This window comes from Telopea speciosissima, chromosome 10 (genome assembly GCF_018873765.1).
Source record: "Telopea speciosissima isolate NSW1024214 ecotype Mountain lineage chromosome 10, Tspe_v1, whole genome shotgun sequence".
Taxonomy (NCBI): domain Eukaryota; kingdom Viridiplantae; phylum Streptophyta; class Magnoliopsida; order Proteales; family Proteaceae; genus Telopea; species Telopea speciosissima.
This window is the reverse complement of record NC_057925.1, coordinates 4,088,513-4,102,991: the sequence shown is the minus strand read 5'-3', so window position 1 is coordinate 4,102,991 and position 14,479 is coordinate 4,088,513. Positions and strand designations below refer to the sequence as shown.

The 14,479-nt window shown below is 38.0% G+C and overlaps 1 protein-coding gene across 2 annotated transcripts; it reads left to right on the top strand.

Annotated features, from left to right (window-relative positions):
• Positions 1 to 307: 307 nt before the first annotated feature.
• Positions 308 to 12,529, top strand: LOC122641762 (nuclear transcription factor Y subunit A-1-like). Of its 2 annotated transcripts, XM_043835056.1 has the most exons (6): positions 308 to 429; positions 1,328 to 1,630; positions 7,862 to 7,938; positions 8,157 to 8,228; positions 8,671 to 8,835; positions 11,620 to 12,529. In XM_043835056.1, the coding sequence occupies exons 2-6, from the start codon at positions 1,360 to 1,362 to the stop codon at positions 12,031 to 12,033; spliced, it is 999 nt and encodes a 332-aa protein (XP_043690991.1). In that variant the 5' UTR covers positions 308 to 429; positions 1,328 to 1,359; the 3' UTR covers positions 12,034 to 12,529. The 2 variants fall into 2 exon arrangements, with proteins under 2 accessions (XP_043690991.1, XP_043690992.1); XM_043835057.1 differs by lacking the exon at positions 8,157 to 8,228.
• The last annotated feature ends 1,950 nt before the right edge of the window (positions 12,530 to 14,479 follow it).

Genomic DNA, 14,479 nt, shown 5'->3' with positions numbered 1-14,479 from the left:
GCCTAGACACAGAGGAAAGGGAGCAAAATGACCATCCCACCCCCATGAAAAAGAAAAATCCCACCCCAATGTGCCAACTCACACGCTCTCATTGGCCTAGCATGTGCAGGGGGCCACACTCCCCCACAGAAAACGTCAGCCCATGATTTTATACATCAAGGCTGAGAGGTCATTTCACGTGGGAAGAGAGAGGCTCCGGGTGGTATCACTTGTTAGTGTACCTACGCTGTCGGTTCAAGAGCCTTTTCCAAAATATTATTTTGATTTTTTTTTTCCTTCTTTTTAATTTAATTTTTTAAATTCTTTCCTACTGTTTCAGTTTCTTTCGTTGAGAATTGCAGAGACAGGCGAGGGAGATGGATTTACATCGATGGCGTTGAATTCTGTCGCAGCGAATTGTACGGTTTGTTTACTTTGCTGTTCTGAACAGTAAGTACTTTAACAGCTTTCGTAGTTTCTCCCTTAAGTGTCGATTATGTGTTACTTAAGCAATTCAAAAGCTTCTGATGAAGCTGCTGGTAGTGGAAATTTTGACTTTCTTAGTTTTGTTGGTTTCAGATTTGATTTGTTAGCCTTAATGCTTTTTCTTAAGCGAATTTTGGGTTGAAGTTTATTCCGGGAGATTTATTGTTCAATTATTAGTTTCTCTTTTGGCCTGTCGATCTCTTCTTATTTGTTGTTCGTTTGTTTGTGTAGTTGTGGAGGTTTTTGTATTGGATTTTGGTTTGTCCACTATAGTGAGTGGAGTAGTTGTTGTTGTGTCTGGGAACCTTGCTTTGTTGAACTTTACCGTTTCTTTGAGTTTCTCCTTTTTCGGGATTAGGGCTTTGATATTCTTATCTACGGTTCAGTTTATTGTTGATTGTTGTAGATTTTTGGCTTCGGTGAGTGAGAGAGTTGGTTTAGTTTGAGGATTCTGTCGAGTTCATGGGTTCTTTTCTGAGGATTTATTTATTTGAAAGTCTTTTCTTGTTTTTTAGTTGGGTTTGGCTATTAAGTGTTTCTTAAGAGGATTATTCAAGGTTTGACTTTCTTTGAGTTTAGTTCCTTAGTTAAGCTCAACTGTTTTCTGTTGCAATTGTTGGGCAGAGTACGGCTTATTGATGTTCTTGGTGGCATAGTTTAGGTTTCATCAATCATCATAAAGGATTTTGTCTATATGGCCTCCCTTTTTATGGATTATTGCCAGTTCTTTTGATAGAAACAGATTTCTTAATGTGGTGCATGTGTTATAACTCCCCTCCCCTCCCATTCTGTGTCATTGCATGCGTTGATGTTGTCATCTGCATTGTTTATTCTTGATCTCTTTGTTGATGTTCTTGGGTAGGAAAGTGAAAGCTTTCGAAAGCTAAGTAGAGCATGGAGTCAAATTTTGAAAATGTTAATCAAGTAGAGGCTGGAGCACAAAGCATTCCCCCTTCCACAGTCTCTTCTCAACCTTGGTGGTGTGGTATTGGGTATAATGCTGTACCACCAACTGTGGTAGTGGATAATGCATCAAAATCACCTCCAATGGAAGAGGCAAATGATGGGGTGGGGAACAAGGCGAGCCAATTATATGCCACCAATGGGTTGGAGAAGGGAGCTGATGTTAGTACAGAAACACAGACTTCTATGACAGCATCATCTGGTATTTCGTCTCTATGTTTCATCATATTATTCATGAGTTCTTTTGCTTGGATAATATTCTCATTTCCTTCTTTGAATTAACAAAATTGTAACCCTTTGAATCAGTGAAAACCAGTTGCTACTTCCTATTAGTCACCTGGTTACCTTCAAATGGTTCTTGAACTGAATAGTTATCTTAGATTATCTGGGCTTCAAAATTCTGTAGCTGGGTAGAAGAGAGAATAATGGGAAATAGTACCTTGCAGTTCAGTTTAGACTGTCAGTTTCCAATTTACTACTGGTAAAAGACAAGATTTACATGTTGATCATTTTTAAACTCCTTAATTTTTTATGGCAGGATTCTAGTGATGCATGTATGGTTTTTTAATCTTATTGGACTTTTCACAGGAGTTATTAGTTGAGTCATATGAATATCCCAGCTTATATCATAGTTGTCAAGGTGGCAAGGCGGTGGAGGGGTGCCTAAGTGCTTAGGTGACCAAGGGGCCCAAGTGTTATTTTTTATTTCCCCTCTTTTCTATCATTAGTTAGTATGCTACAACATGTACCTTATATTTTTATCCCAAAAAAAAATAAAATATGTACCTTATATCATAAAAAATAAACATCAAGCCACATCAATAATCTACATTATGCCACTTCAAGTCATAAAAGTCAACATTAGCCACATCAAGTCATTAAAATCAATATTAAGTCGCATCAAGTCATAAAAAATCTACATAGAACGAGAAGACAACAGAACTGAGGAAGCAATCTATAGAAAGTTTGAAACAATCAGAACATACATTTGGTTTATACTGTTCTTGGATTTGGTCATTGTCCTGGTATACCTAGTCTGACATTGGGTTTATACTGGTCTTAGAAAATATGATATTATCTATAGTAATCAAGCTGCTCTCGATTTAGAGAAATCTTCTTGCTCTCTAAGAAGTTTAACTGATGTAGATCACAGGTCCATGTGTAGCCGCAAGAACAAGTCCCAAAACCAGCCCAGTGTAGTTGTGGGATTCAACTGCTATGAGGGGCAGCCTGGTCTAATGATGTGGCAGGTTTTTGTTGGTTCGATGGAGCATCACATAAAGCGGCCCCAGCCTAGAGAGAAGCATGAAGAAGAGAAAGGACCAAGACAGAAATTTAAAAAAAGAGTAACTGTTCACATAAACAGTACCCGAGTTACTCTTCACGTGAACGGTGATTTGGGGGCACATATGGACAGCTTGCATGGAGTACAAGATATGGACTGCTTTGTTCCTATTTTTGTTTAGCTATGTTAGTTTACCTTGTTTCTATTTTTAGTTTCCAGTTTGGTTGTAATAGGAGATTAGATAGTTTCTAAATTCAGTTTTAGCAGTTAGTTAGTACTAGTTTCTAATTTCAGATTTAGTAAGTAGGATTAGCTTTTATTTAGAAGTTTCTATTTCAGTCCTTTGTTTCCTTTTAGTTAGATTTAGTTTCTATTTTTCGTTTGGTTTCTATTTTGTAAGCTTCCCAATAGCCAAAAGGGGAGTTACTATCTTTAATCATGCTTTAGTTATAAATAAAGGCAAGAGGGTGTATTGATCAGCCAACGATGGGATAAAAAAAGAGTGGTTGTTAGCCATGTAGCTGTGAGAGACGGTTCCTGTGGGCATGGTTCGTAATCTCGGATCGGATTGGTATTGGTAAAAAAAGAGTGGTTGTTAGCCATATAGCTGTGAGAGACGGTTCCTGTGAGCATGGTTCATAATCTCGGATTGGATTGGTATTGGTCGAGACTGATCTGAGATTAGACCGATCTGGCAAGGTTTTACTGGATCGTTCTCTGGATTTGCCGATACGATTCGGTACTTGTCATATTTTTTCTTCGTCCCGAGTCTTTCAAGGTGTGATTCATAGATTTGGGGTTTCAAATCCACGAGGAAAAAGGGGGGGGAATCATACCGTTTTTGAACAGGGAATCAATTGAGGGAATATTTCATTCCATGTAAACATTGATCTGCTTAAGGTAGTTAAGGTTTTAAAACCCAGATTTTCATGTTCTTGTTCGTCCGAGTCTTTCACGCCGTTATTTAGAGATTTAGCCTCAAATCAGCGAGTGAAAAGGGAGGGATGTTACTGTTTTGGATGAGGAATCTATTATGAGAGAAGGTTTCATTCCATGAAAACATTGATTTGATCCCACAAAACCTGGAGTGTTTTTTAGATAAATGGCGGTAGTAGGTGAGGTTGAGGAGGTGGAAAAGATAAGATCAACCTAAAAAATAGGATTAAGGAAGCCATAACAGTGATTACCGTTTTTTCAGCCTTTTTTTATTTTTTGAATTTCATAATTTTTTAATATTTTTTATGACTGATACAACAACCGATCTGATTAAACCTGGATTTTAGTCATTTTTTGCTGATATAAGACGATTTTGACCGATCCGGATCGGTATCGGTCCTGACCGATCCCAAGATTAGGAACCTTGCTGTGAGAGGCCATGGGTAAGAGACCTGGGAGAGAGTGAGAGGCTCAAACCAAATTATCCTTCTTTTATCCTATCTTTTATTTTCATTGTGTGATCTGCTGCAAGTTCTGCAATCGATTAAGGAATATCTGCTACAAGTTCATAATGTGTTGCCCACTTTTGAAGACCAAACCAGCATTAAACTTGTTCAAGACACAATTCAAAAACTCGCCGAAATCTCGGCAAGATCTCGAATATCTCGATAATCTCGAGCTCCTTGAGATGAGATGACATACGAGACACAAAACATGCACAATTTCGAATAACTCGACCAAAATTTCGAATATTTTGAGAATCTCGGAGAAATCTCGAATATTTCAAGAATCTCGACCTCCTCAGTATTCATAGAGTCATAGTATTGTATTGTTGGGACTTGGGAATTGAGACGTGAAAGATTAGGATAGTAATTGACTTATGTATTATTCATTGTAGTTGGGTTGGGTGTCTATGTAATATGCATTGTGAACACTTCACTGTATCTTATGGTTTGTAGTAGAAACTTTAAGTCTTTAACTATTTCTTAAATAATTATTTAATATTATGTGTCTTCATCCATTATTGCATAATTTGCTTGTTTTACTTGCCCATTATGTCTCATATCATTCAAACAATGTGTAGAATAGGCAATATTACATTAAGGGTTCGGCTTTTATTTCCAACCAAGGGTGCAAATCCAAAACACCAAATTGTGATTTTTTTTTGTTTTTGTTTTTGTTTTTTTTGTTTTTTTCAATTTAAAGAATTAAATATGTTTATTAAGCCTAAAACAATCTTCCCTTAAAGTTTCAGAGCCAACTAAGGTCATTTGCCCACCGAAACTTCATTCCGAAACCAAAAAAAAAAAAATTTGCACTCTCGCCGAGATCTCGAGAATCTCGACCTGGTTGAGACGGCTGTTCGAGACAAGTTTTCAACCATAGTTCAAGAAAATCCTACCTGGGCTAGGTCTTTTGTGATCCAGCCTTACATTATTGACTTGTCAAAATGATTTTATTTTTACATGAGAATTTTTGTATTAGGTAGAGCACAAAACCAGATTTCCAACAAATCCAAGATTGCTTAAATCTGATTTATATTAAAGGAGTTATGTTCCGATTAAACCTTATTTGGTGTGCGTGAATGTTATCAAAATCGCGTTGAATGAAAATATTTTTTTAGATATCAAAACAAATGATTATTTTACCGCTCTTTTGGTTTTTAGCAATGTTTAAACATATTAAGATTTATGAAATTTTTAGATTTGAGAAAAATCCCAACATTAGAAAGTTGAAAATTTCACATACCGCCGAAAATCCAGTTTTTGTTCTTGAACTAGGGGGTTGACTTTTTATCCTTTTGGAATTTCTTTTTTTAAACTATATTGGATTCAAATAGGGGGGTATTTGCTTATTTATGAATAATATCTTATGTAAATGAAATGATGATATTTGGCATAAATAAGAGCCAAACTTCATTCGATACCACTAAGGCAATAGTCGCCTAGACCCCAAAAAATCCACTTGGACGCCTTGACAACTATGGCTTGAATCAAACTCCATCAAAGAACTGTTCAAGGTGGAGCATCCATTTGTTGTGATTTGGCCTTGTCACAGTGTGAACTTGCATTTGCATGTGATAATTTTCTGGTACCTAAGATCCTGATATGATCAATGTAGTTGAAGCGTGATCTTGTTTTTTACTTGTAGGAAGAACATTTTATGGTCCAAATAGTTGAAGTATAATTTAGTTTCTTGTATGTTCTTGTATGCTTATATTTCGTATACACCTATGAATATAGTAGTCCCACTGTAGGCATATGCTTATGCAAAACATAAGATTGAACAGTTAATAGTACGTCATGATGTACAAACGTGAGGTGTATAAGCCATAAAGTACAATGTTAAACAGCAATGGATACGACCAAGAAGAAAAGGTTATAGTTTGGATATGATATTATTTTCTTGAATGTACATACCGATGAAACAATTATTTATTGCGGAAAAATTGAAGCAATTCTGTGCCTAGGTTTTAGGGAATACAGTATTGGCCAGTACCAATAAGGGTCACTCAATTTGTATAAATTTTGGTTGAGATAGAATTTCTGATCACAAAACTTCCAAGAACTTAACTGTACTTCCAAGCTGAAATGTACATTTTTGTGTATGGAGAAAGGGAATGATGCCGCTAATTGATTACAAACCTACCGTTCTTGATAGAATTTGTTTTGAATTACTTATGCAACTCTTGTTTTTTGGCTATTACTTGTTTTTGATATGCAAACAGAAAAATATATATAAATGAACATGTAGAGTTTTTTTTTTTTTTTTTTGGGGGGGGGGGGGAGCGGGAAGGGTAACAGAACATATTGAACGTTCCAGTATAACAGCATCCCCTCATAAATAAAACAAAGGATTGAAAAAAGCAGAACTGTGCAAGAAGAAGCTGCAGCTCTCTCTTTATCAGTCTATCCTTGAATAATTGCCAGCTGTTGGTCAGCTCAGGGAAGACTTCCAGGTCTTATAGCCATTGCCCATGTTATAATATACTGATCACTAACAGTCATCATGAAAGGCCAGGTTTGAGTCTTTCATTAAACATATGCTGCTTCCTCTCCTTCAACATCCTCCAAGAATTTCTAAACCGATAATTTCCACTGAACAATAGCTTTTAGATTAAGCTCCAGAGAAAGCCAAGAAGTGAATATCAGCTTCACTGTGAAGGAACATCCACTCCACCTGATGTGTACCTGACACTACTTCCCAATAAGGGCACGAAACTCATACTAGACAAATTGGCTTTCACTTCCATGTTGTATTGGCATAAAGAGAATCTAACATTTCGTTTGAACTATGATTACCCTAGACTGAAGCACTTCCCAAGTAAACGCTTTATTTAAAGAAACTGCCCATGCAAATACATCAACCTTGCAAGGTCTTCAAGTTTCGTTACTGTGACGTGTATATGTGAGCTTTTCTGGTTATTTCCTTCTCACATGATTAAGTGAATTATGCACAATTTATATCTAGCGTATGGGAATAGACTGTTCATGGGTGTTGGCATAGCTTTTTGTGTGTGTGTGTGTGTGTGTGTGGAAGTTGATGGGTTTCAATGTCTCTAATACTGCATGCCCATGTTTGATATGGATAGACTCATTTGCTTCTAAGTTAGTTAAAGAATACTTAGCCAAGCATCTCCTGAAGGTTTCTTCTTTGCTCAGAACCTGAACCTCTGTTTTTTGGGTCCTTTTCCAGTTGGCTTATTGCATCTTCAACTAGCAAAATTAGAGCTGTTGTTTGTCACTCAACTCTTTCATTGTTTACTTCTAAAGAAGTCATTTTCTCTTAATTTTCACCCTTTTGGAGACATTTTTTTCCTTTTGTGTTTTGATCTAGTGATGTGCTTCCAAACTTTTCTCTGATGGCTTGTTTTGCCGATAAAGCATTTTATGCTAAAACATTTCATTGGAAATTAAAGACGACCTGTCACATTTTTTTTCAACCAATAGTTGAAAATAACCAATTGACATCACAATTATCAGCTTTTCTCTGGCAATCCAGTAGAAATGCGTCAAAGATAAATGATCAAACTAGCATTCTAAAAAGGACAGTTTTAAATGCTAGTTGGCCTTTTTCCTTTTTCTCATTTTCTTTTACAGTCCATTGAGCTTGGGTTAATTATTTTGTAGATCTTCCTATTGATATGCTTTGTAGTTTATGACATTAATTTTATATTATTTTCTTCTATGTTCTGGATTGGATTACATTCAGGCTCAGATGGAATAGCTCCAACAATGGGTGAATGCCTTGTACCACATTCCCAACTTGAACTTGTTGGTCACTCAATTGTAAGAGCTTTCTTTTTCTGTATCCAGTGGGAACTTGGCCATTTCTCTCTCTTATTTTCATTCCCCCACCAAAATATTTGGATTTCTCACTGATGTTGTTGCTTCATTTCCTCAGCTAGTCATCTATTGCAGTATACTAAATCATGGATTTGTTAATTGAGTGGTTTTGGGTATTCAGGACTGCTGAAAGTGTCAATGTTCTTTTTTATCTTTAACAGGCTTGTGCTCCATTTACTTATTCCGATCCGTTTTATGGGGGACTAGTGCCTGCATATGGAACTCAGGCTTTGGTATGCAACCTTTTGGTTTTCTGTGCATATATGGTTATATTGGGCAGACCTGTCTAATCAGGTTGATTTACCTCATATTGCTTCATTCCATTAATTGGCCATAATTTGGTTTCTATGTAACCATTATATAATGTGAAGGTCACTCTCATGACCCATCAAAAGAAAAAAAAAAAAAAAAAAAAGGTGGTCACTCTCATGCATCTGTTATATTTTGTTGATTCTTATATTGTTGAGGGAGATCCCACTCTTCTCATTTCTGGCTCACCTGAAAGGATGTCTGCATCGTATCTGTGGTACATATGGTTACTTATTTACTGCGATGTGGAGCTTTGATGTACTCTGTACAAATGAGATCAATAATACCATATTTAGGAAAAAGTTGTGGCTAAATAGATGTTTGTGGCCATGAAAGTTCTGCCTAATGATTCTTTTTAATTGTCAGCCACATCCCCATTTGGTTGGACTGCATCATAGCAGAATGCCTTTACCCCTCGAAATGGCAGAGGAGCCTGTGTATGTGAATGCCAAACAGTACCATGGAATTCTAAGGCGGAGACAGTCACGTGCGAAGGCTGAACTAGAACGGAAACTGATTAAAGACAGGAAGGTACACAATTTACATTATTTAAATAGTCAAATATTTAATCAACTTTGATTGCTCACCCTTATCTATGAATCAGATTGTTTCATGCTTCTTGGCAACTTCAGTTAATGTCGACACAACACCTAAAATTATTTTTATTTTTATTTTTATTTTTATTTTTTTTTTGGGGGGGGGGGGGAGTGTGGGTGGGTGGAATAAGGTATCCTCAAGTGGTGTGAATTACATGGAAGGATTTAAAGATCTGGATCCATTATCAGTTCATCTACCACTGATCTCAATCCAATTGGCGGATACACTCTTGGTCTTGGCTGAGAGAGAGGGTTCTATGCCACTCAGAATTTCTATTTTTGATTCTATGAACTGCAGATGGCTGCAGAAAAAGAGGGCATGTTAATAATTGGGTTACAAGGCATAATAGTGGATTCGATTAGATACCAGAACCTTTAATATAGCATTAAATGGCACAAAAATTCTGAGGAGAATCTCCGTTCTTTATGGAAGTTAGCATTCTAACAGTTTAGAATTTCTTCCGCCTTCTGAAGATTCGAGTATTTAAATTAGCATTAAATATTAAGTGAAGACCTCACAAAAGGGTTTCTATTGCTCATGTTCTTGGTCTGATTTCTATTTATCTTTGCATTCGGCCTTTGGCTGTAATATTTATCAGGAAATAATTTCTTGAAAAGAATGCATCTGTATGGGTGCCCTGGCACTTGTTTATGAGGTGAACAACTGAGTTAATTGTGCAAGAGGAAAATACCCTTGAATTTGTACCTTTATTGATTAGTTATGCACAATTGAGTTGGAGTTTATTTATTTTGTGTGTAAAAGTTTGAATTTTATTGGAAGGGAGGGAGAAAAATGTTCACCACCCCTGGACAAAACGTGGAAAGTAAAACAAATTAGCAACCAAGTAGTGTGCTCTTGTAACCTTATTTGGTCTGAATTGATCCTAAAGGGTTCTTTGACTTCATGGTTTCTTGTCAGCCTGTCCAGTAAAAGGGAAGATGATGTGGAGATTTATACTCTTGGTTACTGTCTTGACTATCTGGGAAGAGATGAACAATGAAATGTTTTTGGGTTGGCAAAGAGATCAAGTTGAGAATAGCTTGGTGGGTGATTACTCTTGAGACTTTTCAGGGTATTTCCGTTGATTATTTGATGCAGATACACTACCTTGGACCGACCCAAACCCAGTTGGGTATCCAAACCAAGATGAACTGGGCCCAAACCATGTTCTGGTTCAGTAGGATATTAAGGCTTTATTAGTTTATTTTACTTAGGAAAGATATGTAATTTTTATTTTGGGTAGCTATTAGACATGTAGGGAAATTTCCAATTTGAGTTTTTTGTTGAGTTTCTATTTTAGTTACTCTAAGTTTTAGGAAGTAATTAGGAGTCTCTTATTTTTTTTGGGTTTTATAATTAGATGTGTAACCATGATTGAAGCAGATTAGAAAGAATGAATTGAAGTCTGAGTTTGGTTGAAGCCTGTGGGCTGGTTCGTGCGTGTGCACTCTTCTTCCTCCCCCCCCTTTTCTTCTTCTTATGCAATTTCCTCTTCCCTGCAACTTCTTTCCTACCGGCCCTCCTCCAATTTGGTATCAGAGCCGAAGGATCCATCACTTTCCCCATCAACCTCTCTCATTCCCTTCCCTCATCCTCCCAAATATTTTTTCCGTTACTGGATCTGCCCTGCTATACCAGCAGTGAAAAATAAATAAATAGATAAATAAAGACCTTCGAACCACTGAAACCTTCCCGCTGCAACCTTCTCCTATCCTATCCTTACCTCTGCAACCGTTCCGACAACCCTTCAGTGGTCTGTCAAAAATTAAAAAATCCCTCCCTTCGACTCCCAGTCCTTCCCCAATCTCTCCGATCCCCAGCGGCACCCCTTCCCACTGCCTCCTTTGTTTTCATTTTCGCTCAATACCCACTGCCCCACTCCAACCCAAACCCCTTCCTTCTTTGTTCCGCCAGAACCGAAAAAAAAAAGAGTGCAGAGAGAAGAGAGAGAGAGAGCGAGGATCAGAAAAAAAAAGAAAAAGAGGAGATAGAAGAAGAGTAGCAAGTGTCAGAAAGAAACACACTCATACCTGGTTCCCCCCAGCAGCTGACTCCATCTTTTCCGTCGAAGTTGAAGACCAAACAACGGAGAAATCTGAGACTTCTTCTGTCCGTTTCCTCCGCAGAATCTCCACTGATAGAAGCCAAGTGGAACACCCCTCTGTTGTTGCAGTCTACGACTCTCCCACTGGATTCCCCAAGTCCCCTCTTCGTCGTTATTTCCCTTTACCAGCCCCTCACAACTCCCTTTTGTTCTTTATTTTCTTCAATTTTTTTTCCCTCCAAATTACCCTTCTGCCCTCTTTTTTTTGTTTTAAACTTCTATTATATTGTTCTTCCAAGTAAACCCCTCCCTCTCACGGTTCCTTTATGTTTCCTAATTTTTTTTTTTAGTTCCCCATAGTACCCCTATCTTTCTCTTTCACCTTATCCCCTTTAATTTGTTTTGTTCCAAGTTGACCCTAGTCTTTAATTTTTAGGGTCAATTACATGTCACCCCTTGGTTTTCAAACGAAACTCAAATCACCCCCTGGTTTTTGAAAATACTCATCCGTCCAGGTCTATCATTAACATTGCACATGGGTCGCCTGTCATTACATATATATATTCAAAATTTTTTTTGTATGGATCTACATTTGTGTGATTCATTGTATCAGACTCTCAGTAGAAATTATTTCCAGTTATGACATGCGGGTCAGCTTGTAATTGTTTTTACAGCCATACCTTCATGAATCTCGGCACCAACATGCTATGAGAAGAGCAAGGGGTTGTGGAGGCCGTTTTCTAAACACAAAGAAACTTGACAATAATGGCACAAATTCTGCACCTGAAGGCACAGGTTCTGGTGCAGTCCCATCTACCCAGTCAGCGAGTTCATCGGGTTCTGAAGCATTGCCATCTGAGTTAACTGCTAACATAGGTTCTTCCAATTATCAGAAAGAAATAAAGGGACCTGTGAATCAGGATATGTACTCCAATGGCAGCGGGTGCTACCAACATCATCAGGGCTTCTCACTGTCAAAATTTCATTCGCTTACAGAGGAAAAGGTGGAGGAAGGAGACTGTTCAGGCCAGCAGCGGGGAATCATACCTGTGAATCAGGCCCCAAACAGGGCCCTCACCACCCAATGAACACCCCTCATGTGGGGTCCAAGGTCTCTTCAGTATCAATACATTTGGTCCCATCACGGCACTATCTTTTAAACCGGTTTAGTCTTCTACTCATTTGCATCTTCATTGGTTCTAATGTTTGTGAGAGATCTCTCCAGCCCTTGGAGCAATGGTAGGAAGGTGATACTGGAGGCACAAAGGCCCCATCCCCCCAGAAAGTAGGGAGAGGGGAACCCTTGTTTATCTGGTGTTTCTGGCAATTCATTCTTGGCTTGGTTCTTGTTTTTTGGGGAAGAATGGGGAGATATGGTAGCTTTGTGGCGTGCAACTATAGCAATGTTTCTACTCTTTCTTTATTCCCCAGCTTTTCTCCTGTACAAAGTTATGCAGTAGAGTTAAATATGGTGGATGTGAAGGAACAAACACCCCCGAATTTCTTATGGAAAAGAACATTTTGGTTTGGGCATTTCAGATATTGATAAGACATGATCTAGGTATGTATAGACCTCTTTGATTAACAGAAGCTTTGATTTGTGTTCTTGTGGTATTTGTGTTTAAATTTTTCCTTCTAGACTTTGTTGAAGTCCACTTTAAGGTCCATTATTTCTTTCACACCTTTCCTTTTCCGGGGGTTTATCAAGAAAAGCTTCAAGAATGGTAAGACGTGTACTACACACACACACACACACACACACTAAAAATTAAAAAAAATTCTGCTGCCCCTGCTTTAAAGTTACCAAAGATGCAAAATCATGGTGATTACAAAAATGAAAATCCGGTTGAGAGACAATAAAGCTTCAAAAATGTCTGAGCGGGATTATCTGCTGTTGTGAATCACTCCAGTGCCAACCAAAACAAGTAACCATTACTACAATATGGTTGGAGACTTGGAGATGACAACTGCAATGTCTTCTACAATGATTTTGGCGTTCTGGGGTTAAATTCATTGATGATCCAAATTCAAATACAAAATTCCAAAATGCACTATAACAGAAGGCCCAAACTGATCATTTTTTTTTTTTTGGGGGTAAATTGAATTCTATTGATGGTAGGAGTGCATAGTAGTCAAGGCTTCATTTACACACAAATCATGTAGCCAAGGAGTGAAATTAGCCAAACCGTCATACGCACTAATGAGAGGGTCTTCCTGGCAAAGAAATAAGTTATACTATTTGCTCCCCTTGAAAGAAAAGAAAAATTACAATTACTAAGGAAAGAAATCTAATGTCTTTGAGAAGTGGTTCGATCTCGAGGGTACAAGGACAACCTGGATCTGTAATCTAGTGCATTAGAATTGCGTCATTCAATTCCACTTGAACCTGTAAAAGACCAGCCTCCACCGCTGTCTTAAGCACCGCCCTTACCAGAAGAGCCTCTCCCACAGTAGCAAAGTTAAAAGTAACTTCTCTGAAACCGTCAAGATCTGTGCCTCAAGGCAGTCCCTGATAATAAAACCAACTCCACCAATACCCGCATCCAAAGCGAGGGAAGCATGAGTATCAATTTTTAACATACCAGATGATGGCAGTTTCCAAATTGGTCCATCACAAGCCAATGGTATAAAAGCTGAAGATGTTGTAGGCGGACACTTTGCTACTATAACTTCTCCATTGGTTGCTTGATATGCATTAAAATATGACTCCCCATGATGTGCATAAAGTTTGAAGCCCCATGATGAACATTAACGTTAAGGACCCCTAGACCTACGTTAATTTTTAAAATCTTTTGATATGCATTAAGGGTTGAAATCAATTGATGAATTGTAAACGCTTGAGGGTCAGGACTTAATGATGATTAATTAGAGAGGTTGATAAAGCATGGAAACCGTTAAAGAGGTTGGATGGTAATAGGATGAGGTAAGTTATGAGAGAAGTCATGGATAGTTAAAGAATGGGTAGACTAAGTTATGGATAACGGTTCCATGAAGAGATAAAGATGGGTTGTTGTCCTGGAAACCGTTGAAAGACTGAATATTTGTGGATTGTAAAGGAAAATTGAATAGAGTAATTGGATGTTTAAATGGATCGTGGGTCATTGAAGAAGGGAGAGAGAAATTGGATTGTAAGTAATGGTTCCACGGAGAGTGGATGGTGGACTGATCTAGGAAGTAACGGTAGTATGTTGGACCTACTCATCGCACAGGGGTGCTGTAACCATTGAACTCCCCCCTCTTCGGCTAGTCGGCGGCTGGCGCATTGCACTACCGATAAGAACCAACTGATTAATCGTTGAATGAATTCCATTACCACCTTCAGCCAAGGTTGGAATGGTAAAGCTTAGCATATTCTTTAACTGCCAAGCATTAGGAACACTAGCACAAAGGTCAGAACTAAAACACATCTTTGGGCCCATTACGGTGGCTTGATGTTTCTGAACTTTGATACAACTCCTTACATCGTGCTTCCTCATGTTCCAAAATGCCACAATAAGAACAAAATCCAGGCAAGCACTCATACTTAATCGAGTG

What these genes read in the sequence shown, in the direction of transcription:
- LOC122641762 (XM_043835056.1), top strand. Translation starts at nt 1,360, where the DNA reads ATGGAGTCAAATTTTGAAAATGTTAATCAAGTAGAGGCTGGAGCACAA. An exon ending in TTCTATGACAGCATCATCTG is followed by an intron (nt 1,631 to 7,861) that starts GTATTTCGTCTC and finishes GATTACATTCAG; the next exon opens with GCTCAGATGGAATAGCTCCA. An exon ending in AACTTGTTGGTCACTCAATT is followed by an intron (nt 7,939 to 8,156) that starts GTAAGAGCTTTC and finishes TATCTTTAACAG; the next exon opens with GCTTGTGCTCCATTTACTTA.